The sequence below is a fragment of the Carcharhinus amblyrhynchos genome, unplaced genomic scaffold (genome assembly GCF_965287045.1).
Source record: "Carcharhinus amblyrhynchos unplaced genomic scaffold, sCarAmb.v2.hapA chromosome_104, whole genome shotgun sequence".
Lineage (NCBI taxonomy): Eukaryota > Metazoa > Chordata > Chondrichthyes > Carcharhiniformes > Carcharhinidae > Carcharhinus > Carcharhinus amblyrhynchos.
In genome coordinates, this window is record NW_027649844.1 from 206,334 (window position 1) to 219,621 (window position 13,288).

At 50.9% G+C, this 13,288-nt stretch overlaps 1 protein-coding gene across 1 annotated transcript in view; it reads left to right on the top strand.

The window, feature by feature from the left end:
• Positions 1–13,288, top strand: part of LOC145338593 (uncharacterized) — a 97,907-nt gene that overhangs the window by 64,644 nt on the left and 19,975 nt on the right. The window contains exon 8 of the mRNA XM_080182954.1: positions 12,447–12,591. Within this exon, the coding sequence (XP_080039080.1) occupies positions 12,447–12,591 (145 nt within the window). The remainder of the gene's footprint in view (positions 1–12,446; positions 12,592–13,288) is intronic.

The window sequence follows — 13,288 nt, forward strand, 5'->3', positions numbered from 1 at the left end:
GGGACACTGACACACCCAGTGACTGAGGGGGAGAGGGACGGAGTGACTGAGGGGGAGAGGGACGGAGTGACTGAGGGGGAGAGGGACGGAGTGACTGAGGGGGAGAGGGATGGGGTGATTGAGGGGGAGAGGGACGGAGTGATTGAGGGGAGTGGGATGGAGTGACTGAGGGAATATGATGGAGTGAGTGAGGGGAGTGGGGTGTACTGAGTGAGGGGAGTGGGGTGTACTGAGTGAGGGGAGTGGGGTGTAGTAAGTGAGGGGAGTGGGATGTAATGAGTGGGGGGAGTGGGGTGTAGTGAGTGAGGGGAGTTGGGAGGAGGGAGAGAGTAGCTCGGGATTGAGGGGGTGAGGGGATTGGGATTGAGGGGGTGAGGGGATTGGGACTGAGGGGGTGAGGGGATTGGGACTGAGGGGGTGAGGGGATTGGGATTGAGGGTGAGAGGCGATCGGGATTGAGCGGGTGAGGGGATCGGGATTGAGGGGATGAGGGGATCAGGATTGAGGGGGCGAGGCGATCGGGATTGAGGGGGTGAGACGATCGGGATTGAGGGGGTGAGACGATCGGGATTGAGGGGGTGAGGGGTTTGGGATTGAGGGGGTGAGGGGATTGGGACTGAGGGGGTGAGGGGATTGGGACTGAGGGTGAGGGGGGATTGGGATTGACGGGATTGGGATTGAGGCGTTGAGGGGATTGGGATTGAGGGAGTGAGGGGATTGGGATGTACTGACGGGAATTAGAGTACAGTTGATGAAATTCCCAGTTGTGACACAGGATCTGAGCCATGACTAACTTCGGGTTGAACATATTGGGAAGTGTAAATTTATCCCAATACTCGGAATGAACATTGAGGATCCGGATGATTTCTACTCTGTGATCTCCAATGTCTTTTCCCTTCTCACAGATCCAGGGACAACACCAACTCTGGGAGCCGAGGATAAATCCCAGCTGGAATCCACTGACCCAGATTCCCCAATCGCGACAGAATCTCCAACCTCAGGTATCAATGTCCCACAAGTTTGTCTGGATTAAATATTCCCCAAATATAGTGCTGGGATCCCGGACTCGGATGAATGTGTGTGGAGACTGAGTGGAAGTGGGGTGTAGTGAGTGAGACGAGTCGGGTGTAGAGAGTGAGGGGAATTGTATTTCGGGAATGAAGAGACTGGGATTTAGGGACTGAGCAGAGTGGGATGTAATGAGTGAAGGGAATGCTGTTGAGGGAGTGAGAGGGTGTTATATAGGGAGTGAGGGGAATGGGATTGAGGGCGTGAGTGGATTGGGATTTGTGGAGTGAGGGGAATGGGATTTGTGGAGTGAGAGGAATGGGATTTGTGGAGTGAGGGGAATGGGATGTATTGATTGAAGGGATTGGGGCATAGTGACTGAGGGGAGTGGGATTGAGCAGCTGAGGGGATTGGGATTGAGCGAGTAAAGTGAGTGGGATGTAGTGAGTGAGGGATGTGAGATTTTGGTAGTGAGGCGAGTTCGAGTTATGGAATGAGTGGTTTTGGGATTGAGGCAGTGAAGGAATTGGGATTGAGGGGATGAGGCGATTGGGATTGAGGGGTGAGGGGATTGGGATTGAGGGGATGAGGTGATTGGGATTGAGGGGTGAGGGGATTGGGATTGAGGGGGGAGGGGATTAGGATTGAGGGGGTGAGGGGATTGGGATTGAGGGGGTGAGGGGATTGGGATTGAGAGGGTGAGGGGATTGGGATTGATGTCGTGAGGGGAGTGGGATTGAGGAGGCGAGGGGATTGGGATTGAGGGGGTCAGCGGATTGGGATTAAGGGGGTGAGGGTCTTGGGATTGAGGAGTGAGGGGATTGGGATTGAGGGGGTGAGGGGAGTGGGATTGAGGGGGTGAGGGGATTAGGATTGAGGGGGTGAGGATGTGGATGATACTAATGTTTTTCACTTTTAATTCACAGGTTTTAAGTCGATCTGCCTTGTTGTCTGACGAGGGGCGTACACGCGATGGGTCGTACTGGGGCTGCTCTTGGATGTTTCGAGAGAAGCCTAGTACTTCATAGAACATAGAACATTACAGCGCAGAACAGGCCCTTCGGCCCACGATGTTGCGCCGACCAGTTTTTTTAAAAAAAACACTGACCCACTAATCTAAACCAATCCCTTTTCGTCCATAAACCTATCCACAGATCTCATAAACGCCCCCAAACTAGGCGCATTTACAACCGCAGCAGGCAGGGCATTCCAATCCCTCACCACCCTCTGGGTAAAGAACCTACCCCTGACATCCGTCCTATAACTACCCCCCCTTAATTTAAAGCCATGCCCCCTCGTGCTAGCTTTCTCCATCCGAGGAAAAAGGCTATCACTATCCACCCTATCTAAACCTCTAATCATCTTATATGTTTCAATAAGATCCCCTCTTAGCCTCCTTCTTTCCAGCGAAAACAACCCCAAATCCCTCAGTCTCTCCTCATAGGACCTCCCCTCCATACCAGGCAACATCCTGGTAAACCTCCTCTGCACCCTCTCCAAAGCCTCCACATCCTTCCTGTAATGTGGGGACCAGAACTGCACACAGTACTCCAAGTGCGACCGCACCAGAGTTGTGTACAGTTGTAACATGACGCTGCGACTCCTAAATTCAATCCCCCTACCAATAAACGCCAAGACACCGTATGCCTTCTTAACAACCTTATCTACTTGATTCCCAACTTTCAGGGATCTATGTACACATACACCTAGATCCCTCTGCTCCTCCACACTATTCAAAGTCCTCCTGTTAGCCCTATACTCAACACATCTGTTACTCCTACCGAAATGAATTACCTCACACTTCTCTGCATTAAACTCCATCCGCCACCTCGCGGCCCAGCTCTGCAACCTGTCTAGGTCCCCCTGCAAACTATGACACCCTTCCTCACAATCTACCACACCTCCGACTTTGGTGTCATCAGCAAACTTACTAATCCACCCAACTATACCCTCATCCAGATCATTAATAAAAATTACAAACAGCACTGGGCCCAAAACAGATCCCTGAGGCACACCACTCGTAACCGAACTCCATGACGAATATTCACCATCAACCACCACCCTCTGTCTCCTATCTGCTAGCCAATTCCTGATCCAAGTACCTAGATTACCCCCAATCCCATACATCTGCATTTTCTGCAGAAGCCTACCATGGTGAACCTTATCAAACGCCTTACTAAAATCCATATATACCACGTCAACTGCCTTACCCCTATCCACCTCTTTGGTCACATTCTCAAAGAACTCAATAAGGTTAGTAAGGCACGACCTACCTGCTACAAAACCATGCTGACTGTCTCTAATCAATTCATTACTCTCCAAATAACTATAAATCCTATCCCTAATAATTCTTTCTAAAACCTTGCCCACAACAGAAGTAAGACTCACCGGTCTATAATTCCCGGGGAAGTCTCTGTTCCCCTTCTTAAACAATGGGACAACATTCGCTGTCCTCCAATCTTCCGGTGCTATACCAGAGACCAACGATGACCTGAAGATCAGAGCCAGAGGCTCTGCAATCACCTCTCTAGCCTCCCAGAGAATCCTAGGGTAAATCCCGTCCGGACCAGGGGACTTATCTATTTTCAAGCCCTCTAGAATATCCAGCACATCCTCGGTATCAACTGCAATACTTTCTATTTTACACCCCTGCACCCCAGTGTCCTCCTCAGCTACATTCATGTCCCCCTGCGTGAACACCGAAGAGAAATATTGGTTCAATGCCTCTCCAATCTCTTCTGGTTCCACACACAACTTCCCTCTACTGTCTGTAACTGGCCCTAATCTTGCCCTAACCAACCTTCTGTTCTTGACATACCTATAGAACGCCTTAGGATTCTCCTTAATCCTATCAGCCAAAGTCTTCTCATGTCCTCTTTTAGCCCTTCTTAACTCCCTCTTCAACTCCCTCCTAGCCAATCTAAAGCTTTCTAATGCACTACCTGAGCCCTCAAGCCTCATCCGAACATAAGCCTCCTTTTCCTTCCTAACCAACGAATCAACTTTTTTAGTACACCACGGTTCCCTAGCCCTACCAAATCCTCCTTGCCTGACAGGGACATACCTATCACAGACCCGCAGTAGCTGCTCCTTGAAAAAATTCCACATTTCGGACGTTCCCAGTCCCTGTAATCTCCTAGTCCAACCTATGCTTCCCAATTCTCTCCTAATAGCCTCATAATTACCCTTCCCCCAGCTAAAACTACTGACCCGAGGTTCATGCCTATCCCTTTCCATCACTAAGGTGAACGTAACCGAATTGTGGTCACTATCACCGAAATGCACACCAACTTCCAAGTCTAGCACCTGGTCTGGCTCATTACCCAGCACCAAATCCAATATAGCCTCACCTCTCGTTGGCCTATCTACATACTGAGTCAAAAAACCTTCCTGCACACTTTGCACAAAAACTGACCCCTCTAACGAGCTAGAGCTATAGCAATTCCAATCAATATTAGTAAAGTTAAAGTCCCCCATGACAATTACCCTATTACTTTCACTCCTAACCAGGATCGTCTCCGCAATCCTTTCCTCAACCTCTCTAGAACTTTTTGGAGGTCTATAAAAGACTCCCAGCAGGGTGACCTCTCCTCTCCTATTTCTAATCTCCGCCCATACTACCTCAACAGACAAGTCCTCATCAAACTTCCTCTCTGACACTGTGATACAGTCCTTGACCAATAATGCTACCCCACCCCCCCTTCTACCTCCTTCTCTGCTCCGACTAAAACATTTGTACCCCGGGACCTGCAACATCCATTCCTGCCCCTGCTCTATCCATGTCTCTGAAATGGCCACAACATCGAAGTCCCAGGTACTGATCCACGCTGCAAGTTCATCCACTTTATTGCGAATACTCCTCGCATTAAAGTATACGCATTTCAAACCCTGCTCCGCCCCACCCCCACAATGCCGTGTATTGCAGTCGACATCTATGCCCCCCTCACTTTCACCCCCTCTACTCAGAATCCCACCCCCCCTCCGAATCAGTTTAAACCACTCCGCATAGCCTTCACAAATTTACCCCCCAGGATATTTGTTCCCCTCTGGTTCAGGTGTAAACCATCACTCTTATAGAGGTCCCACCTTCCCCAGAATGAGCCCCAATTGCTCAAGTACCTGAACCCCTCCCTCCTGCACCATCCCCTCAGCCACAAGTTCAAACTTTCCCTCTCTCTATTCCTCTCTAAACTATCCCGTGGCACAGGCAAGAGTCCAGAGATAACCACTCTGTCTGTCTTGGCCTTTAGTTTCCACCCCAACTCCATGAATCTCTCCTTAATATCCCCTTCCCTTAGCCTCCCTATGTCATGTGTCCCCACATGAATTATAACTTGGGATTGATCTCCCTCTCCCCTAAGAGTCTTGAATATCCTCTCTGATACATCCCGGACCCCAGCCCTGAGTCCCTACCATTACTACTGACTCTCCTATCCGTCCCCTTGACTGTGGAGTCCCCAATCACGAGGCCCAATCTTTTGCATCCCCTAACCACCTGAGCTTTTACAATAGGCTCACCTCCAGAGACCTGCTCCCTTTGGCTATCCCCAGTTGATTCCTCCTCAACTGTAGCCTCCAGGACCGAAAACCTATTTTGGAGGGGAACAGCCCCAGGGGATTGACCCCCCACTTGCTTCTTTCCTCTCCTCTTGGCAGTGACCCAAGACTGATTTCTAGGAGTGACTATCTCCTTATAACTCCTATCAATGTCCACCTCTGCCTCTCGAATTATGCGGAGTTCCTCTAATTCCACCTCCAGCTCCTTTACACGCTCCTCCAGAAGCATCAATCTAACACACTTCTTACAAGTAAAATCACCTGAAACACTACTGGTGTCCCTCACCACATACATCCCACAGGAGATGCAGCACACTGCCTGAACTGCCATCCCTGAAACAATTACCAGCAGAAAAAATAAAAAATATTAAAAAGAAAACTTACCCACACTTATAATTTAGGTTAGAGGAGGTGGGGGGGTGGGATTCTCTACCAGTGTAGAGAATCGGGTATCCTCTCTGCGCTAATTTATAGGATTAGGGGCTCAAGAAAAAACTACAACGACCGGTAAGCGTCCTAGTGACGACTTCTGGTTTCTAACTAATTTAAAAGAAACCGCCAAAAAAACTCGCGACTTAAACTAGAAATAAACAGTTAAACAAAATAAACAGAAAAATGCACCTTTCTTGCTGCCTCTTCACACGCCCAAAAATCGCTGCGTCTGGATACTGCTCCTCAGGAACAATGAGCAAAGTCGTTAGTGTATGCTTAAACTGGACCAGATACTGGGCAACATGACAGCTCAGTGACCATCACTGTTTGCTGTGCAGACACATGGATTTGGGCCAGTGTCTGTGGGAGTTTGCGCATTCTCCCTGTGCTTGCGTGGGTTTTCTCCGGGTGCTCCGGTTTCCTCCCACACCCCAAAGATGTGCTGTTAGGCTGATTGGTGTAAAAAATTGTCCCTAAACTAGTCTTCCCTCAATGTGGAATACCATAAGCATAGACAAGGGTCATGGGTGGAGGGGGGACTCGTAATGTTAAAATGGCGGTGTGGGCTCGCTGGGCCGAAGGGCCTGTTTCCCGGGCTGTGTTGTGTTTTGTTCTTCTGTCCTGGCCTATCGCTAATACTGACAATACAGCTGTCTGAAAGGGAAGCTAATCAGGGATTTCACTCTGAAATATCCCAGTGAACCCGTGCAGTTATCAAGGGCATTCACCCAGCCAACACAACTTTAGACATTAAGGGGTAATTTAGCATGGCCAATCCACCCAACCTGCACATCTTTGGACACTAAGGGACAATTTAGCATGGCCAATCCACCCAACCTGCATATCTTTGGACACTAAGGGGCAATTTAGCATGGCCAATCCACCCAATCTGCACATCTTTGGGACACTAAGGGACAATTTAGCATGGCCAATCCACCCAACCCAGACATCTTTGGACACTAAGGACCAATTTAGCATGGCCAGTCCACACAACCTACACATCTCTGGATACTAAGGGACAATTTAGCATGGTCAATCTAGCCAACACACACATCTTTGGACACTAAGGGACAATTTAGCATGGCCAATCCACCCAACCCAGACATCTTTGGACACTAAGGGCCAATTTAGCATGGCCAATCCACCCAATACACAAATCTCTGGATACTAAGGGCCAATTTAGCATGGCCAATCCACCCAATACACAAATCTCTGGATACTAAGGGACAATTTAGCATGGCCAATCCACCCAACACGTACATCTTTGGACTCTAAGGGACAATTTTGCATGGCCAGTCCATCCAACCCACACATCTTTGGTCACTAAGGGACAATTTAGCATGGCTAAATTCCACCTGACCTACATGTCTTTGGACACTGAGGGGCAATTTACCATGTGTAATCCACCCAACCTGCCCATATGTGGACACTGAGGATATTTTTCTTTGCATGCTCATGCCTCTTAAATATCGTTGAATTCTGAAGGACATTTTACCACGGCCAGTCCATGTTATCTGAACATTTTCGAACGCATACAGACATTTTCTTTCTGGCTATTTCAATTAATCTGCTCATTTATTGACACCGAATTGCAATGTTGCATGTCCGATCCAACAATCCTCCACATGTTTGCACACTATGGGGACAACCTAACATGGCAAATCCACCCAAACTACAAAACTTTGAACAATAAAGGGCAATTTAGCACAGCAAATCCTCCACAGCTACACACTTTGGGCACTAAAGGCAATTTAGTATGGCCAACGCACCCAACCTACACATCTTTAATCTGCAAATCTTTGGATACTAAAGATTGCCCCTCAGTGCCCAAAGATGTGCAGGTTGGGTGATTGGCCATGCTAAATTGTCCCTTGGTGTCCAAAGATGTGCAGTTTGGGTGGATTGGCCATGCTAAATTGCCCCTTAGTGTCCAAAGATGTGCAGGTTGGGTGGATTGGCCATGCTAAATTGTCCCTTAGTGTCCAAAGATGTGCAGGTTGGGTGGATTGGCCATGCGAAATTGCCTCTTAGTGTCCAATCATATGTAGGTTAGTTGGATGGCTGATAAAGACAGTTCGCCCATTTGCCTTTTTAAACCACTTTATCTCAGTGTCCTGCTGCCTTCAGGGATCGATGGGCAAACACGCCAAGGTCGCTCTGGCCCCCTGTCCTTGCATCCTGGGGTTCATTGTGCTTTCCCCTGTCCTTTTGAGTCCCCCACTGAAAATACCTCACCTCACCCTTTTCAGTGTAAAATTCCATTTGCCGCGGTTTTGCCTCTCTGCCCAGCCTGACCATTTGTGGTGTCTCTGTTGGGTTTATTGCCGTGTTCCCATAGCCTCAGCTCCAATTGTTCATCTGGAACAGAGGGTGCTGTGTCTGAATGTGAGGTAGAGGGTCAGGATTTCACTGGGAGACAGATAGAAACCTGGTTCGAACAAGGAGGGGTAAAGATTTGAGACTGAGTGTGTAATATTTTCAATCGGGTGGTGTCAGGAGCAGAGCAGGTGTCGAAGGCGAGGTTTTTGGTTCTTCGATAATCAGAATTCTCTTTGGAAAACGAACTGCAGATTGTATTAACATTAAACCTGTCTCTGTGTCTCAGTTCTGGACTCCGCACACACTGACCCTTGTGAGGATCACACTGTGCTGAGCGATACCTGGAGGAGCACAAGTTGCAGATGGAAAGAATGTGTCAGGGACGTGAAGTGTGATAAAAATCTTCGTACAGGCTGGTACCGGTTTAAAAGGTAGAGGCAGCGACATTTCCTGATAAACTGGGCACAGTGGGAGGAAAGGGTCAGTGTGGATACAGTCACTGCAGAGAGACTGCGATGGTCAGAGATACCAGTGCGGGGTCGGGGGGAGCGGTGCGGCGTGGGGGTGTGTGGTGAGCCAGGGGTGGGAAACAACAGTCGGTAAATTCTTCCCGTGATGATGTGAATGGTTGTTGGTGAGAAATGAGTGGCCTGCAGGGAGATTTCACACTCAGCCAGGTTGCTGTGTGTGTGGAGCCTTACGCAGGCCAGACCGAGTAAGGATGGCAGATTTCCCTCCCCATCAGTGGTGAGCAACATTCACCCCACACAAGTGCCAGGCAATGACCATCTCCAGCAAGGGATGATCTGACCGTCTCCCTCCTCCACATTCAACCATCACTGCATACTCCCCCACCACCTCCCCACTACCACCACCCCCACTGTCACCCTCCTGGGGATTACCATTGACCAGAAACTGACCCAGGGCCCAGCCAGTTAGAGAGAACTTAATCATCTCCCCGCTTGACATTCAATGGCATTGCCGTCACTGAGTCCCTCCCCGTCAAACACCCTCCCGGAGGTTACCATTGACCAGAAACTGAACAGTCATTGATATACTGTGGCTACCAGAGCAGGTCAGAGGCTGGAAATCTGCAGAAAGGAACCCACCTCCTGACTCATAAGAATCTCAGAAATAGGAGCAGTAGTAGGCCATCCAGCCCTTCAAGCCTGCCCCGCCATTGAATAAGATCATGGCTGATCTGAAGTGGATCAGTTCCACTTTCCCGCTTTCTCCCCATTACCCTTAATTCCCCTGTCTATCAGAAACCTATCTACCCCTGACTTAAATATATTCAGCGAGGCAGCCTCCACCACTTCAACGGGCAGCGAATTCCAGAGACTCACCACCCTTTGAGTGAAGAAGTTCCTCCTCAACTCTGATCTAATCTGCAGCCTCCTTATTTTGAGGCTGTGCGCTCTAGTTCTGTTTTCCTTTCTAAGTGGGAAGAATCTCTCTACCTCTACCTTATCCATCCCCTTCGTTATCTTGTAAGTCTCTATAAGATCCCCCCTCATCCTTCTAAACTCCAACGAGAACAGACCCAGTCTATTCAATCTCTCCTCATAGTCCAACCCCTCATCTCCGGTATCAGCCTAGTGAACCTTCTCTGACTCCCCGCCAAAGCCAGTCCACCACGTACAAGCACAAAAGTCAGGAGTCTGTTGGGATATTCTCCATTTACCTGGATGAGTCGGGCTCCCGACAACACCCGAGAAAGATCAACACCATTCGGGACAGGACAGGAGAGCTCGATCGACACGACAACTACAAACATTCACTCTCTCCACCACCAACACATAGAGATGGCGGGCTGAAGGGCCAGCAAAGTAGATGAAATGGAAACATTTGGAAAGGACATTAGGTAAATGCTGGAAGGAGAGGCGTAAAATCCAGTGGGGAGAGAATGGGAGGGGAGTGAGACAACATTGGGTAGATCATTCACAGGGGCTAGCAGGGACACAGGACCGAATGGCTCTCAATCCCAGCTGTATCACTCTGTAATTCTCTGTCTCTGTGATTGTTGTTCCAGTTCTGGAGGATGGAAGATTCCGGAGTTTCCGGTCGCACCGGGACACTGCTCCACAGCATCTCCAGGCTGGTTAGAGGGTAGAGTCAGACTTTACAATATCAGATTTACTCTCACTGTCCAGCACTGTTCACATCGCTTACACTCTCCAATATTTATACACCTCATTTCAGGACCACATCCCACCCTGGAACAGGGGGAAGGAAGCAGGACAGTTTGTTTTAACTGGTATGGGAATCCCTGCAGCTGGAAGCGAGAGATAAAGATTAAAAACTGCAGCAGTTACTTTGTCTATGAGCTGAAACCGACACCAGGCTGTTACGCTGCTTATTGCACAGGTACATTGCTGTTTCAAAATGACCCAGGAGGGTGAGACTGGATATACCGGGACACTGACACACCCAGTGACTGAGGGGGAGAGGGACGGAGTGACTGAGGGGGAGAGGGACGGAGTGACTGAGGGGGAGAGGGACGGAGTGACTGAGGGGGAGAGGGACGGAGTGACTGAGGGAGAGAGGGACAGAGTGACTGAGGGGGAGAGGGACGGAGTGACTGAGGGGGAGAGTGCCGGAGTGACTGAGGGGCAGAGTGCTGGAGTGACTGAGGGGAAGAGGGATGGAGTGACTGAGGGGAAGTGGGAAGGAGTGACTGAGGGGGAGGGAGAGGGAGTGACTGAGGGGGAGAGCGATGGAGTGACTGAGGGGGAGAGGGACGGAGTGACTGAGGGGGAGAGGGACAGAGTGACTGAGGGGGAGAGTGCCAGAGTGACTGAGGGGGAGAGTGCCGGAGTGACTGAGGGGGAGAGTGCCAGAGTGACTGAGGGGAAGAGGGACGGAGTGACTGAGGGGAAATGGGAAGGAGTGACTGAGGGGGAGGGAGACGGAGTGACTGAGGGGGAGAGCGACGGAGTGACTGAGGGGGAGAGGGACGGAGTGACTGAGGGGGAGAGGGACGGAGTGACTGAGGGGAGAGGGATGGAGTGACTGAGGGGAGTGGGACGGAGTGACTGAGGGGAGAGGGATGGTGTGACTGAGGGGAGATGGACGGAGTGACTGAGGGGGAGAGGGACGGAGTGACTGAGGGAAGAGGGACAGAGTGACTGAGGGGAGTCTGACGGAGTGACTGAGGTGAGAGGGACGGATTGACTGAGGGGAGAGGGACGGAGAGACTGAGGGGGAGAGGGACGGAGTGACTGAGGGGGAGAGCGATGGAGTGACTGAGGGGGAGTCTGATGGAGTGACGGAGGGGAGAGGGACGGAGTGACTGGGGGAAGAGGGACGGAGTGACTGGGGGAAGAGGGACGGAGTGACTGAGGGGAGAGGGATGGAGTGACTGAGGAGAGTCTGACGGAGTGACTGAGGGGAGTCTGACGGAGTGACTGAGGGGAGAGGGATGGAGTGACTGAGGGGGAGAGGGACGGAGTGACTGGGGGGAGAGGGACGGAGTGACTGAGGGGGAGAGGGACGGAGTGACTGAGGGGAGAGGGACGGAGTGACTGAGGGGAGAGGGTCGGAGTGACTGAGGAGAGTCTGACGGAGTGACTGAGGGGAGTCTGACGGAGTGACTGAGGGGAGAGGGATGGAGTGACTGAGGGGAGAGGGACGGAGTGACTGAGGGGAGTGGGAGTGTGACCTTGGCACGTTCTTCCTTTCTGGGTAACAGCCTAATTCTCTCTCAAATCCCTCGATGGTACCTCCCTCCCCCGAAACTCAGAGACAGCTCGCTCCACACCCTAACCACTCGCCGTGTGAACACATTTCTCATCACTTCTCTGACCAATCCCTTTAACTTGTCTCTTCCCCTCTCGTTCTTGACCCTACCCCCTCAGCAGGGACCTTTTATCACTCTTGACTCTGTCCCAGACCCCACCCATCCTGAACTGAACCCTTGGATCAAATCTCCTCTTCGCCTTCACTTCTTCCCCACGGAGAACATTCCCCGACTTTCTCCAATCCCTCCACGTCACTGAGATTCCTCCATCCCCCCGACACTCTCCCCTGCATTGAGGTTGTGCTGTCTTAGTGAGGGGGAGGGTCGCGTGTCTCTGTGTGAGATTGACTGTACTTTATCCATTAAAATTAAACATCTCTCTGTCACTCAGACCCAAACTCAGCGCTCACTGACCCGTGTGTAGATCACACGGTGCTGAACCAGCCCTGGAGAAGCAGCGATTGTACTGGGACAGAGTGTGTGGGACAGGTGCAGTGTGACAGGGATCTTGTCTACGGATGGTACAGGTTCAACAGGTAAGGTGTAGGGACACCCCCAGCTCAACCAGCTGGGAATGTGGGTGTTAGTGGCAGGTAGTGCGATGATGGGTGGGGTTTTCTGTGCTGTCCACTCCCTCGATTGTCCAATCCGGCCAGCGGACTTAGCTCCAAGTCCCACAGTAGTCCCACTGCGATGGGGTCAGACAGTGCCAGCCCGTAACACTGCAACCCCTGAGATGGTAAATGTCACTGAGTTACCTGGAGTCCTCCTCCTCTTCTGAACTCGAAGTATGAGGGAAGATGGAACTCAAAAGTTCGATCATTAAGGCGATCAGATGCACTGATTCAAAGACACGTGACAGGGTGTGAAACAGTTGAAGTAACAAGTCTCTGCCCCCCTTGCCCACAGTGGACACGCAGTGTGTTTTGGAGCAGGCTAACGGCGAGGCCATTCACAGCAGCTGGAACGTCCTGACTGGGCCGGTCTGGTTATGAGGAGGGAAAGAGATAGAGAAATAGATAGAAAAATAGGCCAAGAGAGGGAGGGTGGGGGGGTGGCGGGTGGCGGTGGCAGAGAGATATAAGGGGTAGAGAGAGAGTGCGCAGCGAGATTGGGGAAGAGAGGCAGAGAGAGATGGGCAGAGACAAACTGGGGGAGGGGGTGCAGGCAGAGAGAGAAGGAGGGGTGGCAGAGTGAGATGGAGGGGTGGCAGAGTGAGATGGGGAGACAGAG